Source organism: Dermacentor andersoni, chromosome 1 (genome assembly GCF_023375885.2).
Source record: "Dermacentor andersoni chromosome 1, qqDerAnde1_hic_scaffold, whole genome shotgun sequence".
Lineage (NCBI taxonomy): Eukaryota > Metazoa > Arthropoda > Arachnida > Ixodida > Ixodidae > Dermacentor > Dermacentor andersoni.
In genome coordinates, this window is record NC_092814.1 from 175988759 (window position 1) to 176010821 (window position 22063).

General features: G+C 41.8%; 1 protein-coding gene across 2 annotated transcripts in view; it reads right to left on the reverse strand.

The window, feature by feature from the left end:
• fand (Pre-mRNA-splicing factor SYF1 fand) overlaps positions 1–22063 on the reverse strand; it is a 127822-nt gene that overhangs the window by 82212 nt on the left and 23547 nt on the right. The window contains exons 6-12 of one of the 2 annotated variants that reach the window (XM_050195064.3): positions 20719–20814; positions 20317–20481; positions 8252–8311; positions 3544–3628; positions 1901–1973; positions 1745–1823; positions 1506–1625 (exon numbers count right to left, since the gene is read on the reverse strand). In XM_050195064.3, coding sequence (XP_050051021.2) covers positions 1506–1625; positions 1745–1823; positions 1901–1973; positions 3544–3628; positions 8252–8311; positions 20317–20481; positions 20719–20814 — 678 coding nt within the window. The remainder of the gene's footprint in view (positions 1–1505; positions 1626–1744; positions 1824–1900; positions 1974–3543; positions 3629–8251; positions 8312–20316; positions 20482–20718; positions 20815–22063) is intronic. The other variant, XM_050195065.3, reaches the window with a different exon arrangement.

The following is a 22063-nucleotide window of genomic DNA, read 5'->3' on the forward strand; positions in this document are numbered from 1 at the left end:
TCCGATAAGACAATGGCATTAGACAATGGCAAACCCCTTTACAAATGAGACAAGGTAGAAACCCAGCACTTAAAAAAAAAAAGAAAAGTCAACAACCATTCTGCATGAAGCAACTAGACACAGTTCAACATGCGCGAGGCCACGCACAAATTAGATGCAAAAACAAAGTGCGTGACAGATGGAGCAAGGATTTATCAGGCCGCATAAAACCAACAATTTCAGTTCTTGCATGCTTCAGTAGCTTTAACATACAACACAATGCACTCCTGCAGTTGTGCTGCCAAGCTAGTGCAACCCAGTAAATAAGCGGCAAACGGCACTCAGAACTTTAGCAAAATTCTTTTAAACCGTATGCTGCATGGCAGACGAAACGAACAAAACATGGGCAGGCTGTGATCAACTTTGTTGCTTATGCGTGTAAACATGATCAAGAGCAAAAAAACATCGACATGGCAAAAGAAAGCATGAGAACAAGAACTTTCCCATCGAACGGTGGCGATCCATTGCTACCGTTGCTCCCGCTGATGAGGCTTTGCGGGGAATGATTAGAACTGTGTCATCTGCATGATTTCGCTGGTATTTGAGAACCTCACTGTGCAACAAGTCTTCGACATGCCTCGTAGCTTTGGCCACCACACACACACGAAGGGTGTTGCTTATTTTGTTCCGAAAACGTGAATCAAACGGAGAAGCACGATCAACGAGGCAGAAAACTACGGCACGCGGCTGCCTCCTTTCCCGAGCACACTTCGCAAGGCCGTCACCAGTGGCACGTCCATCGGCACACACTACGAGTATAATGAAGCAAATCGCAGATTTTACCAAGTTTGTTATATAGAAATTTAACTGTATTACGCATGTGAACCAATGCTTCAGTAATGAATGTCTCATTTCTAAAAGAAAGACTTATCAGTACCACATGCTTTGTCTCTTGAAACCACCCTTTAACACAAGTAGGCCCTCAGAATATTATCTGTCAGCAGCCTAGAGTAGGGTGTAAGGATGCCTTTGTTGCTTATTTTAACACCAATTGGGAAAATTGTAACTCCGTAATGTCTGAGAATTGTTGAAGCTGCACTAAAATTAATTAATGGCAAGGTAATGCTTAGAAATGGTTTAGATGCCCTCTGAAATAAAAATGTTTTGTTTCAATGGCATATCCTATAATACAGTTTGACATGCGGCACAGAGGCTATTGCTGCTAGTGGGCAGTTGCAATTTCTACACTTGGCAGGTAGCACAGTAATGTGATCCACTCTGAAACAAAAGTTTATGTAACACCTTGGACCAGGCTGTATGTTTTTCAAATGTAAAGTTTGCTTTTGGAGGAAACTTTAATGGCTGTACTTGCAGTCAAGCGAATGGCAATTCTTTCATGTGTTATAAGAGGATCGCTTCCACAGCATATGTAATAAGCATGGTCATATTACCTGCTAGTAATCATTTCCTGGTGGCTAACCTATTTAGGTTGAGGAATGTGTATAGGAGGAGTGTTAAATACTCACGTCTTCAATCTGATCATTTTCTTCATAAAACTTGGCAAAAGACACCCATAAAACATTCAGTTTTCCAGTGGCTAGCTTGGGGTCAATGGTTTGAACAGCCTCGGTGAAAGTGTTGATTATCTGGTGCCCCATTGCAAAGAAGAAATGCAAGAAGGCATCATAAGGAATATAAACAGTAAATCCATATTAATCAGTTAAATAAAAAGCCAAATAAAATTTTTACCAGAAGCTTTATTTACCTCTCTAGGCTTTCCTTCAAAAAGCTTAACTCTCTTCAGCCACTCGTGAACATTGTGCGGATTCTGTCGCAGCAAGACACTACAAGATAAGTAAAAATGCAAATAAGTCAGGATGAAGCAGTTCGCTTTTAAAAGTATTTTAGCAATTCAACAGACCTGTTCAGCAGGAGTGGTCTTCGATCCATAAGATCCTCAAAACGTGCCAGACGCAATTCAAGGTCAAGATCACCTGAACAAATGATGCAAGACAAAAACTGTTTGAAGCTTACCATTCAATTTAAGTTCAGTATTTTATGTATTAACATTCTTATTTCTGATACAATTACACAGGATACATTGTACAGTTGTCTTTTGTTTAATTAACCTCAAGGAGGCCACGAGAAGTGGTTTAATTTTCTAGTGAATAAAGAATGGCTGGGGAATGTCCCAACTTTCTATATATAAACGTTTATTATTAAAGTAGCACTGACACGAAAATGTGTGCTTTGCTCTTTCTTTTCATTTCTAGGAGCTGCAGACTCAATAATTATGGTACCAAGCCTCAATTTCTCGAGAGTGCCAAAAAATATATTTAAATACAGCATCTTTAAACTACACAATCGAAACGCATGTCAAGAGTATTACAGCTTCAGACATGAAAAAGGAGACTCAACATGCCACCAAAAGCTGAGGTAGCGGTGAAATGATACCACAAACAACTTAAGAGCCCGCTGGTCAGCTTAGTGTGGTGTTTAAAGGGCATACAATTAATGAGTCACAAAAAGCTGTTAAACCGGTCTTTCCAATTGGACACTTGAAAACACAGGGGTTCATGCTCTCTCCTCTTGTCCCATAAAACGTTGGACTCAGGTTTCTGCAGCATAGCCGTAGTAGGTACACACACAACAGTGGCACGTGATACGACAATACTGCCACAACAAGCTTCAATGTGATGAGTCTCCTTTTCCACGTCTGAAGCAGTGTTGCTACTGGAGTGTTTTGAAATGGTCGTATCAAAAGGTAATGTAATTATTTGTTACGCTCTCAAGGAATTGAGGCTCCATAGCGTAATTACTGTGTTGACAGCTCTCAAATAAAGCAGTAAATACAAGACAAAATTTGCCTGTCAATACTCCTTTAATAGACTGCTGTCTTGGCAAAATTGTCCACAGCTAATGAAACACTGCCAACAGCAGATCAAACGGCAGTTGTTAGTGGGAGATAGCACCTCCAGAAATAGTTTTAGCAATTAAGATAAGTCTGTTATTACCTTCTGCCTTTAACACTCTCCTGCCTGTTTTTTTCTTTTCCTTTTCTTTCCTTTCTGAGCAGATTCCATTTACATGTCTTGCCATCCCTTCAAAGGGGTCCTGAACCACCCCTAGAGATTGGTGAAAAAAACACAGTCTGCGAATAGCATAGACTGTTGTGACAATCTCTGCCAAATTTGGCGGTCTTGCAAAATGTTTGCGTGGAGCTCGCAAGCAGAGCACGAAGTCAACTTCTTCTCAGATGCTCTCTTTTCAACAGAAGCCTGCTCCTAACTCTTTTCTGGGTGCTTTATTTCGTAATACAGCAGATTCCCAGACACGAGTGTTATTGGTAAAGCTGACATCAATCGAGAAGGGTGTTTGGATCAGTGTGCTACATACTGTTCTTTGCAACAGGTATACATTTTATGAAAAAAAAAAAAATCCGATCGAGAGATCACCCACGAGTGCAAAGAAATATGACCAATATGAAAAAGAACACCAAAACCGCATAAAGCAGTGGTGGTAAAACATCTCTTGGAATACTAGTGCCAACAAAACTGCACTTACTTTCTTCATTGGGCTTTGATTTGCTAGTTTCTTCCATTTTAGCACAGAGCACGCTTTCTTCAAACTGGGCATAGGCATCAAAAACCTAGAAAATTTTGCAATTACCTTGTCATGCTATGGTTAATGCAATAGCCACTTGATGAAATGCATGATCTTGCACAAAACTTACTTTGACATAAGTTGTAGGATAAAGCTATAACAACATAAGAAACCTCGCTGCTGTAACCACAAAGTATTAGTAGCATTTTAATTATCTGCACAAAACTTCTTGAAGTAACAATTTTTCTGACAAACAACAGATCTTTTGTTACCACTCTTTATAATCACACTACGACACAGCCTCAGGGTGCATAATCTTTGACCTAAACAGTTGGCAGTTTTAGAATAGGTATCCTATAAATTTGGATACCCCAAAGAAATAGTGACAACCAGTCAACAGGAGCAAAACAAATAGGAACTTTAGGTTTCGCAAATGAATGTAAATCAAATCCAAAAGTTCAGACAAACACACGCACACAAAATCAGAGTCAATTACTGACAGCACTCGTATTGCTCGCTTTACGGTGAATATGCTCCTGCTCCTGCATTATATTCTGTACATATGAACAATGAATTTAAAAAAAAAATTAATTAAGGTCTGGGGCTTTATGTGCCAAAACCATGATATGATTATGAGGCATGCCGTAATGGGGGACTCTAGATTAATTTTGACCACCTGGGGTTTTTTAACGTGCACTCAATGCATGGTACACAATGCACGGTACATAGGCATTTCTGCGTTTTGTCCCTACCAAAATGCAGACGCCGTGGCCAGAATTTGAAACGATGAAATAGGCTTTTTCATTCTCTCATCTTGTCTTTTATAAACAAAGTTTATACAATAAAAAAAAAAGAAGCTTTGGTTTCAATATCAAACCATGGCTTTGGACACCCTTATACTTTACAGGGATAAGTCGCCACGAGAACATCATAAACAAGCAGTTTTCAAATGCATAAATTGGACTAGTAGACAGCATAAAAATGCCATAGCATTATAAGTTATATTGAGTCTTGTTAATTACTAACTCAAAGCAAAAACACAAATTGCTTTGGTCAATGCTTCACTTTTCAGTAAAGGTGTGCAAATTTCCGAGATATTGGACACAAATATATAGTTCCTGCTTTTTGATTAATATACAAAAATTGACTACTCCATATTGTTTAAAGTTTATTTTGGGTAAATATCTAGTGTAGCGACAATTATTACAGCTTGCATGAGAAACCTGGATAGAAATTATAACTGCATGGCAGGTCTTAGAAACTGCTATTAACTCAGCCAGAAGTACTTCGCATTTGTGCAAGCACAGGCCCAAGAAGGTGCAGCTTCGGCTGTAGCAAGTACCATAGCAGCACAGGTGGAGTGGTTTTTAAGCGAGTGTCTAGAACCTTATGCTGGACCAACCATAAAGTCCTGAATGACCCCTCGGGCTTGGTGAAAAAACAGTTGGCAGATAGCATACGCTCTTGTGAACATCTCAGTCAACTTTTGCAGTCGTGCATGGCGCGTGGAGCTTGAAAGCGAAGCGTGAAATCACCTTTTTCTCAAACACTTTCTTTTCAACAGAAGCCTTCGTCTCACTCTTTTCAGGCACTATATTTCGTCCTATAGCACATTCCTATATGTGTTTGATATTTGCCAATAGCTGACATCAATCAAGAAGGGTGTTTGGATCAGTGCACTTCTTTCTACTGTGTATATTTACTGAAGCAGTTTAATAAACAGGCTGAAGCGAAATCTGCTTTTGAATTTCGATAAGAATTAAGTACTTCTGAAAGAAACCGATTATTGTCTGCCCAGCGCTCAGCCGCGGTTGCCAGGTCAGGTCTCGCTTATTTCGATTAGTTCTGAACACTCAACTAGCCTCGACCCACAAAACTAAAGGTCAGACCACACAAATGCTTGCCAGCACACACTCACTCCTGACTGCTACTGGCTAGACGCCTTGGCAAATTTCGCTTTGTATTCAGCTATTGACAGTACTTCAATATGCACATGTTGGATGTGGCTACTATCCATCGCTGAAGCTGGTGCAGGACAAAGCCGGTCTGCATCACAACCAGACAGGAGCACATGAGCGCGAGCGCGCACCCAAGCCCTGTCATGCACAAAGCAAACGCTACGCATATGCACTACAGTTGCATATAGCTGTGGTCTGCTATGTAACGCAGATACCCCGCCTGCTACGACGAGTCCGCTGACTGAGCGCATGTCGACGTGCCGAGGACAACGGTGTTTGGCACATTGTAGGTGTCAAAATCGGAAATAGTGGCATCTACCTGAACATCCAAAATCAAATTTGAACTGCCTGTCATGGTGACGTTCAGTAGGCAGAGTGTTACGGGCACGCCTCACTATTGTAGTGGTTCAGGGCCCCTTTAAGACTGTCTGAAACATTTCTGAACCTAGAATAAATTTAAGAGTCACCTGGCAGAACCAACACACCATGTTTGCATCACTAAAATATAAGAGTGTGATATCAACAGACCTTTATAGATGTATTGGGTCATGCATATACACTGCGTTCAATTATTTTCCTTTTGGTAGTTACAGAAACCACAGTAATATTTCAGAGGCATCTCATTCATGCCCTCTGCAATTGAGCTTGAGTTCATTTACCTCTGCATGCAAACCACAAAATCGTAATCAGCAACTTTGTTTTCCCCCTCCCTTTTTGTCTATTCTGTCCACATTTCCTTGTACCAAGATTTATTCGGTATTCAATTTGATATTTGGAGCTAATTATATCTGAATACAATTTGAAAATTTCGATACCCATGCACCCTCACTTTTCAGGTATTGTGGTGCTACAAATGGTCAACACAAATCTAGATGCCTTATGCCCTATTCTAAAGCTCTGCAATGCAGAGAGGTACCCCGTTCTAAAATTGCCTAGTATTTCTAAACAATACGTTCTTTGTTCTTTGTTCAGCACCATGTTGTGTCCCCTTCTCCTCATGTCCCATTCCATAGTGCTGGTATCGCATAATGAAAAACCAACAAGCCCGATGTGTTGGTGTCCTTGGTTGCAGCAAAAAACAATCATTCACTGTACTGTGATGGGTGTCCCAATCTTTTAAAATTTATCTCACATGCAACATATGTAGTTCTGTATAAACAAAAATGTGACAACTTTTAACAGATGCATGTTTGGGCAATGGATTTATTTGCTCCGAGATATGCAGTATGCAGTTTGAAATACCTGACTGTAGCTCACATTGTCTAAAATGGGGTTGATGGGTACCGCAATTAATAGCATAATATAGTAGTTATGTAAAAACAAGTAAAAACCGCTTCATAAATGAAACAAACACCAAAGGAACACCAAAGAAATTATAAGTGCAAAACAAAATGTTCTTTATGCAAGAACAGCAAAATTATGCAAGCTACAAATTACGATGGGGCAATGGCTGAGCAGTTTTATTGTCTGAAAGCTACACCTGAGCTATGAGGCTTGCTGTAACTGAAGGCTCAAAAAGAGGGCCACATGAGGTTTCTAAATATCAGCACACAAGTATTGCTATGTTCCAGCCCCATCACAATGCAGCTGGCATGGCCAGTAAATGAACTTGCCACTGTAGCTCAACACTTAAGGCACATTCACACCGAAAGCGGAGCGTCTAAGCGGACAAGCGGATTTTCAAAGTGGCGAGGCGGCAAGCACCCGTGCCTGCTGTTCAGACCAGCCGCGTTGTCTGGCTGTCCGCGCCACCGGGAAGGCGGGGCACCTCGCAATACCTTTAGCAATGTCAGGGACGTTCCGCCATCTCGCGGCACTTTGGGTGTGTACGCGCACTTTCGATATTTTTTTTTGGCGTGGGTCGGCGTGCTCCCGTCCTCTGTCTACTTCTGCAAAATGATGAGCTCAGACGAAGAAGACGAGATCGTTGGCATTTTACTCGCCACTTGTATAGTCGCCTTTCAAGATTTGTTACAGCGCAACACAAGACAAGGACAAAAGTAGGTATAAAGCGACGACACGGCGCCGTGTCGTCGTTTTATACCTTCTTTTGTCCTTGTCTTGTGTTGCGCTGTAACAAACCTTACTATAAATCCCAACCAACTGGCCCAACTTGCCGTTTTGACGCTTTTCATTAACAGAAGCGAAAAGCCCACAGAAAGACATTCATTTAATTCGTTTACCAGCGCTTCCGCCGTGTCGGGTTCCCATTGGCTGCGGCCAAAGCGGCCAACTTGTCTGCGCGGAAGAAATCGGTCCATGCGCAATCCGGCCAAGCGGCTGCGTATTTTCGCAAAGCGGAAAATCCGCGGCCGCTTGGCCGGATCCGCTTGTCCACTCCACTTTCGGTGTGAACGTGCCTTTACAGTGTGCTGCTATGCTCAGAAGTGGAACACCATAGCCACTGAACTAACACAGCAGGTCTATATACAATGTATACATGTACCAAAAGCAGAATACCATAATGGAGCTAAAAAAATAAAGCACAGCCTGGGCCAAAACCATAACTCATGAGCTCAATGTCCTGCTGTGAAGCTGCAGCTAGAGATACTGATCTGCTCACATAACGCAGAAATGTTAGAGCTTCAAGACTCTAAAAGCAAAGCAGTGACGACAAGTAGTGTTCACATCACAACCAGGGCTCACATCAATTCCCATCGCTGCCACAATGGGCTACACCTCTCTGACACTGCTGGCATCTATCCACATACCTGAGTGAAGTCCCGAACAGTCAGGACCGTCTGTATTGCTTCTTCATAAATGTCTCTTGCCTGTTAAACAAGAAATAAATGCTAAAGATCTCAAAAAGATGATAAGTTATTTTCACTGAGTACAGTGGCCTTAAATGTCACTTGAAACACAAAACATCACATCAGATGCCACCAAATAAAACACTAAAATAGGCTCCTGCAACATTAAATCAGGTCAACAGTCATAGTAATAAATACATTTTTTTTACAATGCTTTTACTTTAACATGTGATTAATCCCAACACTATTCCACAGCAAAGATGATTCCTTAACATCATGTTTCTGCTGCTCATCCTGCCAATGCATTTGACAACTATGTAGGCAGGAAATATCACAGAAAAAAAATGTGTCCAAAAGTGCCCCCCAGCTAAATGTAATTCATCACATCAGGGGTCTGCTGGTTCAACCAAAAGGTACACACTAGAAGTAATCATTCTAGAATATGGTCCTAGATGAAAGTAGGTTAGGACAGATTTGATTAGGTGAGTGAAGTATGTATTAGGATTGATCTTTTTTCCTTGTTATGTGCCCTAAAATTACAGAATGGTAAAGACACAACCACTAAACTTTTCTTTTCCCTACGTACTGAAGCTTTTCTTTATGTCCCTCAAATGCCACCAACAACTGCATCCAAATAAAAAATTTTTAGGCTACCTTCCACAATAAGGACATTATGCTTTACTGTAGCTGATCATATGACTTTTCTGTAAGCTTGTCCTTTACCTATGGCTTTCAAAGAGCAACAAAGAACAAAAGCAAGACATGCCACTTCTATCTTTAACACACAAGCACACACAAGTTGCTTTACATAATGTGGACTATCTTTAGAATGGGCACTGAATGAATTCTAAATCTGGCATAGAACAGAGAACCCTGTGCACAAAAACACTTATTTATATTTCAATCCTGTCTTTCCTCCCTGCCCGAGTGCCAAACATAGCATACTTTGAGCATTACTTTCAAGGTCTTCGATAGTTTGCACAAAAAAACTTTCACAGCACCTTTGGAAATAGTGTTCAACAGCCTTCGAGTTCATCGAGAAATAATAGTCCTCAAACGTGCTTGCTCAAATGTTGAAGCAAAGAAATCACTGGGGCACTTTTTTTTCTTGTGTTTCAGGTGCCCATGCATATATCATGAGCAATATCCGCGTTCGGTGAGGAGTGTGCATCGCTGATAAGCAGCCAAGCAAAGGTTTCTTCGTTGTCTAGGGAACCCTTGCACACTCGCATCGCACTAACACTTTATTCTTTCGTTCGTTGTTCGTTCGTTTGCTTCACATCGCCCTCCCATCGGTGGTACACTTCGTTGAGAAGCGTGCTCACTACCGTGCTTGTCTGCAGAATTTTTCTGTGGAAGCCACATTATAATCGGCATTTCGTCTCATGCGACTACACTATAAGCGGTATGCGTATACATAGAGTTCTATGGGAGGGTAAACGGGAGTTGGGAAAGGCTGCTTTATAGCTGGTTCTACATAATAAGCGGTTACATTATAAGTGGTCAAAGATGTACCACATATTTTTCTATTGGTGCACCTTATGTACATATGTGTGTGTTAGATCTTTTTTTATTCTTTGAAAGTAGGAAACGTACTGTGCAGCAGCATTAATAACAATGAAAAAGTCAAACCTTGCTTTTAACAGCACAGCAACTTTACCCACGAACAACAGCTTGTAAGGTTCGATATATGTAGGCAGCATTCAATGCAGTGATGATAGTAGCAAATGTTTGCTTACCATCCAAAATAACAAGCACAATGTAAAATTTCAGAAACAGCATGTAGTAAGATAAAATGGTGAAATAGGGGGCATCCATGCTACATGCCTTCCAAGCCCAGTGGCAAACCTTCTTTTAATCACTGTGTCTTTCTCAAGTGCAAAATGGCTCGGTGTAGACCCTTTACAGTGAGCAGTGTGTGCACTATGCACCACAGGCTATCGCGGGCGTGCAATCATTGAACACCTTAAGAAGTTGGAGCAAGCAGGCATCAAATGCGGCTGGCCACACCAGCAACATCCCGCTTAGCCAGGGATCCCTTAGTACTACTGATTTAAATGTGGAAGAGCAATGGGAAGACATACTCTGTCAAGAACAGCAGTAACTGCTTCAGAAACTTGAACGTGTGGAATGAGACCGTGTGCGAGCTTCATCCACCTCAGTCGCACAAGGGGCGCTTGTGTTTATTTACGACTGTTTGTCATGCACACCTTTCCGGAAGCGAGCACAACAAACTCGACCGCCAGCTGGCCAGCAATGACTGGCAACCGAATGCTGGCAAGGACTGACAGGCTAACACTGCCTACAGCAATAGAGCGTTACCGCCACCACTGGCATGAAATATCACGGAATGTTGAACTTCGATAAGCATGCAAGTCAGCGCTATGCCTATTACCCCCCTCCTAAGTGCAACTGACATACTCGAGCAACTTCCCTTTTCATAGTAGCGAATTCAAACATGGAATAATTGGTGGGCACTGGTAGCTTTCTTTTCTTTTCTGCACTGGGAATCAAACAGCAGGCAAGCGATTGCTCTGCCACTTGTAGCATTCTTGTCTATGTGTACGTGAATACACAAAAAAAAAAAAAAACATTCCCAATTTATCCTATCAGCACTGGCAACAAGAATGACACAGTTGGAACAGACCATCTGGCTGGAGCAGGTTGCAAACGGGCATTTTCTGAGCACACACACATGCCTTATCCGGAATGAAGTTGTTGCACATACATTAAAGTGGGACCCTGCATTTGAGAACATCTTTTTTTATGTCTAGGTAGATTTTGATGAGGCGTGCCGAGTTTATGTATTTACACATGCTAATTTAAGATATATATTTGGTTTTCTTGCAGTGTACGTAACCTTCAAGAAATTAAAGAAAATCAAGCTTGCTTAGAGGTGACCTAGTTACTTTATCATGTTAGTATGCATTCACTCCTCCCCATCCCTCTTGCACAGAAGGAATCGGGATGTCTTGTGTTTCTCTAAGCACTGCGAGGTGGCGCGCGCCTCGTGGCCTACACAAGTTATTTACTAACGTGACAAATGACGCAGCGGTGATTCCTACCTATTGTGTTCTGGCACACGCGTTTTGACATCATTTTTGCCGTTCAAACTTTTCAGACAGAAGGTCGCTTGAAATAACTTTAGCCTTGGCCAACATTTTCATAGTATTTTTGCTAGATTTACTAGCCATACAGGCTCCAAGTACATGCCTGAGATGGCTGGCAACGTCATTAAATTGAAACTGTGTCACGAGATTACTTCGTTAAATTGCAAGGGGGAAGAAAAAAAGAAGAGAAGGAGACATACACACGCGGCTTTCTAGCGAACTCAGATCGAGAAATGAAAAGTTTGTTACATCGCGAGTTTCGTTAAATCAAGGTTCATTATATCGAGGTTTGACTGTATATATGATGTAATAAAGATTGACATACAAAAATGACTTTGCATGATCAGAGTATGCAGTGAAATAAGAATGAATGCTCTAGACTAATTTGAGCCAAAGTATAGCATTTCGAAGCCATAGTAACATCCAGAACAAACCACCACATTTTAAAAAGTGGTGGTTCGTTCTGTAAAAGTAAAATAGTAAAATTAGTAAAAATAGTAAAGTAAAAAATTATTGCAATAGGACAAGTACAATCAGCGATATCATCACTCCAAAACAGTGACAAATTTCACGTGATTATGGCAAAGCCTAAATGAACCAATGATGACACAGGGATCCAATCAACCAAAAATTAATGCGCTATACCAATCTGAAGCAATGGGATGGAAACAAATAATTCAGACAATTTTCGGCTCCAAAGAGCAGGGTCTCCCTTAACGACAATGGGCACACGGCTGTAAAATTGCTGCTGTAAATACTAGAATATAAAGGATAAAAGCAAACATAAGGTTGATTGATTCGTCGCCATCAGCTGGTAAGCTTTTACAGACTATGGTTGCAATGCAGATGAAACGGATAAATGAAATGCATATTTACACTGGCTATGCAGCTTTAACCAAAGTTTTGGTGTCGTCTACCGACTCACTGCTTGCCGAGGCAGCTGAAAAAACGCCTGTCCGAGCCGTGCCTGTGGCTGCCCTGGCCATTATAAACAAGTGAGCAAACATTTAACGGCGCATATATGATCACGAGACCAAATATGCTGGCGCCCATGGGTATGGTGCTGTAAAGGGCCTATACATGCCTGTGCTGTATCATGAGGCCAGAGGCTTTAACTTCACTGTCAATGCCAATATAATTTTCAAAGGAATTGCTACCAAGAGAGCACAGTAACTTCGCTTCTTTCACTTTCAAGCCTGTGCCATCTGGTAAGCTTCCTCTAACCTTTTCTTTCTTTTCATTAATGGTGAGAACAGAGAGCTTTAGCCTGTCCATAAAGCTGCTGAAGTTTATGTAAAAAGGAGTTACTTGAGATGTTTGGACCTGCGGTCATGTTGATAACACCATCTCGCAGTGCACAAGAGGACACAGAGCTATTAATGCAGTGACCAACCATATTGGCGGCTGGTGTAACGATTTGAAAGGAACTTAACGTTAACATGCAGTCTTTTTTCTTTTCCTACGTCATTCTGCCATAACACCACTTCCTTGGCCCCCCATTAAAAAAAGTTTTTGCTTTGTGCAGTATCATGCAACTTGTCAGCTAATTTCAAAGACCTTGTAACTTTATCAGGAGCCAGCAATCACATGTGGCCAGTATTGCCGCATCGCGTCAGCAAGATCCCAGATCGGCACTATTCCAGTTGGGGGGAGGGACTTATTCAGAAAACAAAGAGATTCCCTTATCTTGCACAAATCATGTCCTTATCACCATCATGGAGCAGCTAGGACTCAGCAATCAAAGAAACTTGAGATAATCAGGCAGATCTTGAAATGTCAGCCTCAGAACACACGAAGTGCGCAGCTGTCAAAATGTGCACGAAACAAGCTTTACAGTGATTCAAATTTGTGTCAGTCAATAGGAGCACTCCCTGCGTGCCACGTGACTGCAGCATCAAACTGTAAGGTTAGTTTTTCCTTATCGCATTTGCTTTTTTTTTTTACTTCTGCATGGAGAAATACAGTGCTGCAGCTATCAGAATCTCCAATCTCTCATGTTTACGGCAATACCAAGATCCCGGCGCTGCGTTGCCGAAAAGCATAGAGTTTCATACAATAATTACTAGAGGAAACTCTGTTGCTGCAATCGTTCAGCCACCATGGGAATGGTGGGAAGTACTACATGGATTTGTCAGATCTTCGTACTTGTGTATTCAGACATTCTTGTGGCTTTGTTTATTACACTTTATCTGTCTTAATTGTCCTAAATTTCAAAGCGATATATACTACTTTTCTAAGTGCAGAATACTCTGCGAACACGCACAATCGCTACTAAGTCATCATCATCATCATTATCAGCCTATTCATGTCCACTGCAGGATGAAGACCTCTCCCTGCGATCTCCAATTACCCCTGTCCTGCGCCAACCGACTCCAAATAGCACCAGCAAATTTCCTAATTTCGCCACTCCATCTAGTCTTCTGCCGTCCTCTACTGCGCTTCCCCTCTCTTGGTACCTATTCTGTCACCCTAATGGTCCAACAGTTATGTAGTCTGCGCATTACATGACCTGCCCAGCGCCATTTTTTTCTCTTAATGTCTATTAGAATATTGTCTATGCCCGTTTGCTATCTGATACAAACTGCTCTTTTTCTGTCTCTTAAAGTTACACCTAGCATTCTTCGTTCCATCGCTCTTTGCGCAGTCCTTAACTTGTTCTCAAGCTTCTTTGTCAGCCTCCAAGTCTCTGCGCCGTGTGTCAGCACCAGTAAAATGCACTTATTATATATTTCAATGATAACGGTAAGCTCCCATTCAGGAGCTCACGATGTCTGCCGTATGCGATCCAACCCATTTTTATTCTTCTGTGAATTTCCTTCTCATGGTCCGGGTTCCCTGTGATTAGTTGACCTACGTAAATGTACTCCTCCACAGACTCTAGAGGCTGACCTGCGATCTTGAAATCTTGTTCCCTTGCCAGGTTATTTATCATTATCTTTGTCTTCTACATATTAATCTTCAGTCCCACTCTTACACTTTCCCTGTTAAGGTCCTCAATCATTTGTTGTAACTCGTCTGCATTGTTGCTGAATAGAACAATGTCATCGACAAACCGAAGGTTGTTGAGGTATTCACCATCGAACTTTGCTCCTAAGCCTTCCCAGTTTAATAGCTTGAATACTTCTTCTAAGCACGCAGTGAATAGCATTGGAGAGATTGTGTCTCCTTGTCTGACTCCTTTCTTTATAGGTATCTTCCTACTTTTCTTGTGTGGAATTAAGGTGGCTGTGGAATCTCTGTAGATATTTTCTAGGGTATTTACGTAAGTGGTCTGTACTCCTTGATTACACAATGCCTTTATGACTGCTGGTATCTCTACTGAATCAAATGCTTTTTCGTAATCTATGAAAGCCATATAGAGAGGTTTATTGTACTCTGCAGATTTCTCAATAACCTGGTTAATGACATGGATGTGATCCATTGTAGAGTAACCTTTCCTGAAGCCAGCCCGCTCCCTTGGTTGACTAAATTCCAGTGTTGTCCTTATTCTGTTGGAGATTACTTTGGTAAATATTTTATATAATACTGGGAGTAAGCTAATGGGCCTATAATTTTTTAGTTCTTTAACGTCGCCCTTTCTGTGGATTAGTATAATGTTTGCATTCTTCCAGTTTTCTGGGACCCTTGCAGTTGATAGACACTTCGTATAGAGAGCCGCCAGTTTTTCAAGCAGTATGTCTTCTCCATCTTCGATTAAATCGGCTGTTATTTCATCCTCTCCTGTCGCTTTCCCCCGTTTCATGTCTTGCAGGGCCCTTCTGACCTTATTGCTAGTTATAGGCGGAATTTCTGTATCCTGTTCATTACTGTTTCGCCTTGAGTTTTCCCGAGTCCTCTGGGTAATGAACAGGTCAGTATAGAATTCTTCCGCTGCTTTTACTATACTTTCGAGACTGCTAATGGTATTGCCCTGCTTATCTTTCAGTGCATACATCTTAGTTTGTCCTATGGAAAGTTTCCTTCTCACTGATCTGATTTCAGGCTGCGCCCATTTTTTACGGCTTCTTCAGTCTTACTCCCGTTATAATTTCGAATATCCTTTATTTTCGCCTTGTTGATCAGTTTTGACAATTTCACAAATTCTATCTTATCTCTTGAGTTGGACACTTTCATTCTTTGTCATTTCTTTATTAGGTCCTTTGTTACTTGGGAGAGCTTGCCTACTGGTTGCCTTGATGCCTTGCTGCCTCTGAAGCCAGCCTCGTTACGGTTTCATTCATTACATCTATGTCATCATCATCTCTCTGTTCTAAGGCTGCATATTTGTTTGCAAGTACCAGCCTAAATTTGTCTGCTTTTACCCTTACTCCCTCTAGTTGACCTGCTTTTTCTTGACCAATTTTACTCTTTCTCTGTTTAAATTCAGGTCGATCCTGGCCCTCACTAACCTATGATCACTACATTTTGCCCTACCTATTACTTGAACATCCTGCACTATGCTGGGATCGGCAGAAAGTATGAAATCAATTTCATTTCTTGTTTCACCATTAGGGCTTTTCCAGGTCCATTTTCTGTTGCTACGTTTCCTGAAAAAAGTGTTCATTATTCTCAGCTTATTCCTTTCTGTGAATTCTATCAGCATCTCGCCTCTAGCGTTTCTAGAATTGACACCGCAGTTGCCAATTGCTTGTTCACCCGCCTGCTTTTTCCCCACTTTTGCATTGAAGTCCCCCATTACTACTGTATACCGCGTTTGCACTTTTCTCATCACTAATTCAACATCTTCATAAAACTGATCTACTTCCTCATCGTCGTGACTGGACGTTGGAGCGTAGGTTTGTACTACCTTTAGTCTATACCTTTTATTGAGTTTGATTACAACTACTGCTACCCTCCCGTTGATGCTGTAAAATTCGTCAATGTTGCCCGCTATGTCTTTATGGACTAGGAATCCCACCCTGTATTGCTCCTTATCCAGGAGACCTCTATAGCAGAGGACATGGCCGTTATTCAGCAATGTGTAAGCCTCACCAGGTCTTCTAATCTCACTAAGGCCAATAATATCCCAAACTATGTCTGATAGTTCTTTGAAGAGTCCTTCTAAGCTTGCCTCACTCGAGAGGGTTCGGGTGTTAACCGTTGCAAGGGTCAGTTTCCATTGGCGGCCTGTCTGGACCCAGATTTTCTTAGCGCCCCCTGCTGCGTTGCAAGTCTGACCACCGGCTTGGTCAGATGCTCCGCAGCCACTGGGGACTGCGGGCCATTTCTTTGAGGAGATCATTTCATTAGGGAAGTTGTGGCCGAATACTGCACTAGGGAGGCCAATTCCTGTTCTGGTGGGGGAGTGTCTTTGTTCAAGCTTAGTGGGCCTTCCTAATTTGGTTGTACCTTGATTAGTATAGCCCCACTCGCTCTCGGCATCTTTCACTGGTGTCAGGCGCCACTCCAAGCCTGCAGATGTAGTGCACTGGAGGATGTCATACGCAGATACACCATCGTTAAAAAAACAAAAAGAAAAAAAGAAAGAAAAGACAGAAAAAGAAATAGGGGGTGGATTTGAACTTAAGCTACTAAGTACAGCAGCTCAACCTGTTGACGTAGCCAAATTGAAACAGGCCAAGTGTCTCAACACACTGGCTTGCCCGCAAGAAATGTATATATTCTGTGCCGTTTGTCAGTGCATGCGTCCGTAGCGCAATGGTTTCAATATGGGGCTTCTGTGCTAGAGGTCCTGTGCTCGAATCCTGCTGTCAGACAATTTTAATAATGGTTACTTAATTTTTTATTACACAGTACTTTGGTGAAAATGACGAATTCGCAAGGTGATGGAGCCGTTTGAAGCCAGATGGATGAAGTTTCGGCAAATCTATGTACTTCCCATAATTCCCATGCTGGCCCACCCAGACTGCAGCTGCCGTAGACACTAGCACCAAATTGCGTTGTTGTGCAAGTTGGTTCATTGTATTTGGAAAGATTGGATGCACTCAAGGGAAACACTTAAATATCAGTTCATGCCAGCGCAGGCACATCAGGGTATCAGCATGCGGTAACCCATACCGGTTACTGCATGCAGATAAAAAAAAAAGAGAGAGAGAGAAAACAAAATCAGAAAAAAAAACAATGGGGTGGCTCAGCTAATCATATTTTCTAGGAAACGTGCCTCCCTATTGTAAAGTATGATCGATGTGTCACTGATGCATGCTTGTCCCTTCTTTTTCACAAAATATGCCTCTAGAAGTTCTCGTGCTTTTTCGTTACTGCGCTTGCACAGGATCTTAACCTGGTTGAGCAGAGGCCTGCATTTATGACCTAGGCAATGCATGGTATTTTCTTATTTTTTTTTCATTTTTTTTTATCTGCTGCTGACATCTGCCCTGATGTGCCTGTGCTGGCATGAAATGATATTTAAGTGTTTTCCTCGAATAAACCTCAGTTGTTAGTTTGCGCCTGTCCCATCTTCTTCCTTGTGATTGTTTACAAAGCGCATCCAATCTTTCCAAATACTAGCACCAGAATTGCCCTCTAGTAATTATTGTATCTAACTCTATGCCGAAAAACCGCACTCTTATGATTAGCAGTGCGATAGCACCTCTAGAAGCCTGATTTTCTTCCAAATTTCGAGACCGCACACTAAAAAAGCGCAATTTCTTTCGCAATTTGCGCAATTTCTGCATATTTCTTCCAAATATTTTGCTATGAGATAAAGGTCTCAAGATTGTGAAAAAAAAAATTAAAGACAAACAAATCTTGAGCATGTCAAGATTTCACTGTAGTCGTGAGGTGACAAATGCCTATCAACAACTATTAGGCAAAACAGAAAACTGCATAGCCAATGATAAGGTTCTATTTCTTAAATGAAGGAGGGTCACGGCTTGCGAAAGAGAACTTTTGTACCTCTAATTTAAGTTTGATAAAAATTGCAGGATGTGTTCAGGACAATGTTATAAGGCCAGGTGCCAAATGTTATTATTCTAGAAGAATTTTTTATAGAGTTACTAATTTTCAAGTGTTGAAGCGACTATGGTTAGTTGTAAAAAACTAGTTCTAAAATGACAATAGATTTTGGAATTCCTGTGCCTAATATATTACCATAAAGGCCCAAACTACGGGACTGTGCAGCTGTGCTGTTCAAGTTCCGCAGTTTTTATTGAAAAAGAATGCATAATTGGATTCACCAGGAATTAAACTTCCACCTTGCAGCCAAAATTGGAATTTTCATTAAAAATATTGCACAATCTGCAAATTTCAGTCCACAATTGCATTACGCATAAAATTCTACCCAGGTAAGCACCTTACCGATAAGATTATACAACTTCCTTTTCTTATACAAGAACGACAGTTTGTGCAATCACAAACATTTGTGAAAAAACACAAGCTGATAACGGTTCCAAAAGTTTTGAAGTGTGTCATTTTATTCAAATTGCATCTATCATAACTAAAATTCTCCTGCAGCACACACTGGGCCTTCTTCAATTAAGCTTTCTTCTCTTGTAATAGCTGCAAACTTTCCTTTTTTTCCGAGCCACTTTTGAGCTGTCAAATGCCCTGGCTTTTGCCTGGTGGATGGCTCGTTATGTGCGTTCCACAAACAATGCCAGGCTTCTCCAGCACTCTTTGAATTTCCTTAGGACCAGTGTTGATCTCTATAACAGCCAGGGCTGCAGCAGTTTCAACAGTCTCCAAAAGCGGATCTTCGGTTCAAGCGAAATGTGCGCCAAGAGAAGTGGCGCGAAATGGGCCTTGGGCAAAGTGGCATGAAAAAGTTCTATCGCTGAAAAGTACTATCACTGCCTTATTTTCACACTGTGCTGATTCTTCACAGTGAGCGTCAGTCAGCGTGAAGTACTCCTCCTCGCCCCCTGTAGCTGCATACAAGTGAGCCGCGGTGAGTCCGCGAGCCAGTGAAGCTGCAGGAAATCAGGACATTCTCGTTTTGCCGGGTGATCGGCTTGTCAAAAAACGCTATTTTCAGCATTTCTACTGCGCTGATGAGGATAAAATTTTTTTCGCACATTCTCAGATAGTGAAGGAACCTGAAACTGCTATAATATGGAAACATGTTTTTTGGACTAAAATCGCAATTATTACCCGTGTACCCCTTACCTCTGCTCACGCAAAAAGCACTACAGATAGGGTGAAAGGGTTAAGTGAAGCCAGTACACAATCCATGTTTTCAGGAGATCTTACAGGCTTACATATAAAGCACAAACAATCTCCTGAAACTAATCGCCTGTTTGCGTCTAAACAAGCTTTTCACAATGTCTGCACAACTATCCACATGCATGTATGGGTGAACACGAAAGCATGCTCACCTTTTCAAAACGGGTCCCACAACCTTGCATGACATATGTGCCTGCCCTAGGATGTGATCACGGTGCAAGTGTAAACAACTGCACAAGCCGCAATGAGCCTTCAATAGATATAGCTAAGCTAATCTTTAGGGAGCAAAGGTGCTTCCAAAAAGTAAACTAAATGGATGGCCTGGCTCTTCAGCAGGTTGGTGCGTTCAAGTTTCCAGCCAATTTTGTTTGGGCAAAGGCTAGCACAAGAAGTCAAGTGCACAATTGTACTGCCAATGTTCACGCGTACATTTGCAGCTATTCCTGTACTTGCAGACATGACCCAGAAGAGCCAAAAATCAAGTTATGCTGGCCCCTTATAATTATATGATTGCACAATGGGAATTCAAGTATGCATGTCGTCTTTATTGCATCGGCCAAGTAAAAAGTAAGGATATGTGTTTTGTAAAAAGGTGCAAGTGATATACCACCCTGTTCTTCCAGAATCTGCCTAAAGGTGAGTGCAACGAATACATCAGAAAATACAGTGCCCTCTGGCTTACTTCCACTCTGGAAAATTTACAATGTTTGATACCTATTAGCCAGCTCTTTACATCAGTATAAGATTCCACACAAGTTTCCTAATGTTCTTTGCACACAAAGCACCCAATAGTAAAATTAAGTTACTTATACATACTCTCTCAAACAGTCCAGCACGGATGTAGTAGTCAGCCAGGGAATTCCAAAGCTGGCCAATCTGGTCTGTGTAACGGCGAAGCCCACCTCGAATAATGGCATCCACTTTGAGTGAGTGCACCTTATCAGGGTTCTTGGAAATCATGTCGCACAACTCATTCCACAGCTGAAATAGAAAGCAGCATATTTAGAGCCTCACAAAAAGGCCTTCCTCCGATTTATATCGCAGGCCTCACCAGCAAAACCCTCAAATTCAAAAACACCCAAAGAGAAGCTATACCATTCTACAAGAAAGGTGAGAAAAATGAGGACTGGTCCCAACTGCGAAAGCTGCTGTTCTTTTGGAAAATTGAATGCGTAATATACAATATTAATAACCTAATAAGTAACACTTTTAGTTTACCAGATGCAGTGGTAGGAATGGCCAAGAGCACTTTGAAGCAGATTTTGTAGCAGTCAACAATGATGATTCTGAATGGTTATCCACTGGACACTGCTCCTGCACATCAAAAATGGTTCCAGAGTACCGTCCTGGCGCAATGGATTGCAAATATTCTCAAGGGAGATCATCCACGCAAGCGACCACTCACGAACAAATTACAACCATCATGCGGCCACACAACCAGCAAGCTCAAAAAGAAAATATTGCATGTCCCTAGTGGTAAAGTACGACAGACAAAGGCATGCATAAGGTGGTGGTTACCACCACCTGACCTTCACGATAACTCTTCTCAGTGGCCTCCGATATTAAGCGGCGCAGCTCATCCTGGAGCAGTTTTGGAGCAGTTTATCTCATTTGTAGCATGAATCTCGCAGCTTTAGCCATGGAGTTCCACACATTTACTAGAGGGCACTGTGGCGCTAGTGTCTACGGGAGCTGCAAGCTGGGCAGTTCAGCTAGAATGGGAATGATGGGTAGTACATGGATTTGCCAAAACTTCGTCCTTTTTGCTTTAAATGGCATCGTGAATTTGCAAAGTGATCACCTTTCAGCCCTGGCGTCGTCAAATGACGACAGGACTTGCAATCGGAATTTTCAGCATGAAAAAAAGAACCGAAACTGCTTGTATTTTTCCTCACTCGTACTATTGGAAGTACTAGTGCCATCGCCATGGTTAGTCACCTGACTGCGGAGGCGTGTCGAACGAGGAAGAAGAAATGACAACAACCAACATGGCAGACACACCGTCAGGTACGTGCTTTTTTTTCTTTTTTAATTGAATAGCCCCTGCGTAGTTTAAGTAGCGATTTTTTTTTATAGTCTAAACAGATTGCAGAGAACGCATGTGCTTGAATAAGCGTCATTGCATGGTGATATTACTTGTAAAAAGATGTTTTTTCCGTGTGCAGTTTTCACGACAGCAGGGCTTTGTGGTTGTATATGGCGTTCCGTTGGTTTGCCATTGCGTCCGATTTCAGTGCGTTTTTTTTTTTTTTTTTCAGGCACGCCTATACCGTGTATACCGGCAGATACATTCTATTCCCGCCAGGACTTGCGTTCTAGGCATCTGGAAGAATGCACGGATGCAATTTTCCGTGAGCTTGATAATGGAAACTTGTCTGATGTCGAGGGAGAAATCGATGGATCTTCCGACAGCGGTGACGAGTTTGAGCAGCTTGAGACAGAACAGGCGGAAAGCGAGGATGAAAGCTCGGACGATGAGTGCCAACCATCGACAGCTGCATGGACAAGGAAGAAGTTCATAAAACCGGACACAACTTTTGAGTGCGAAGAATTTGCTTAATTG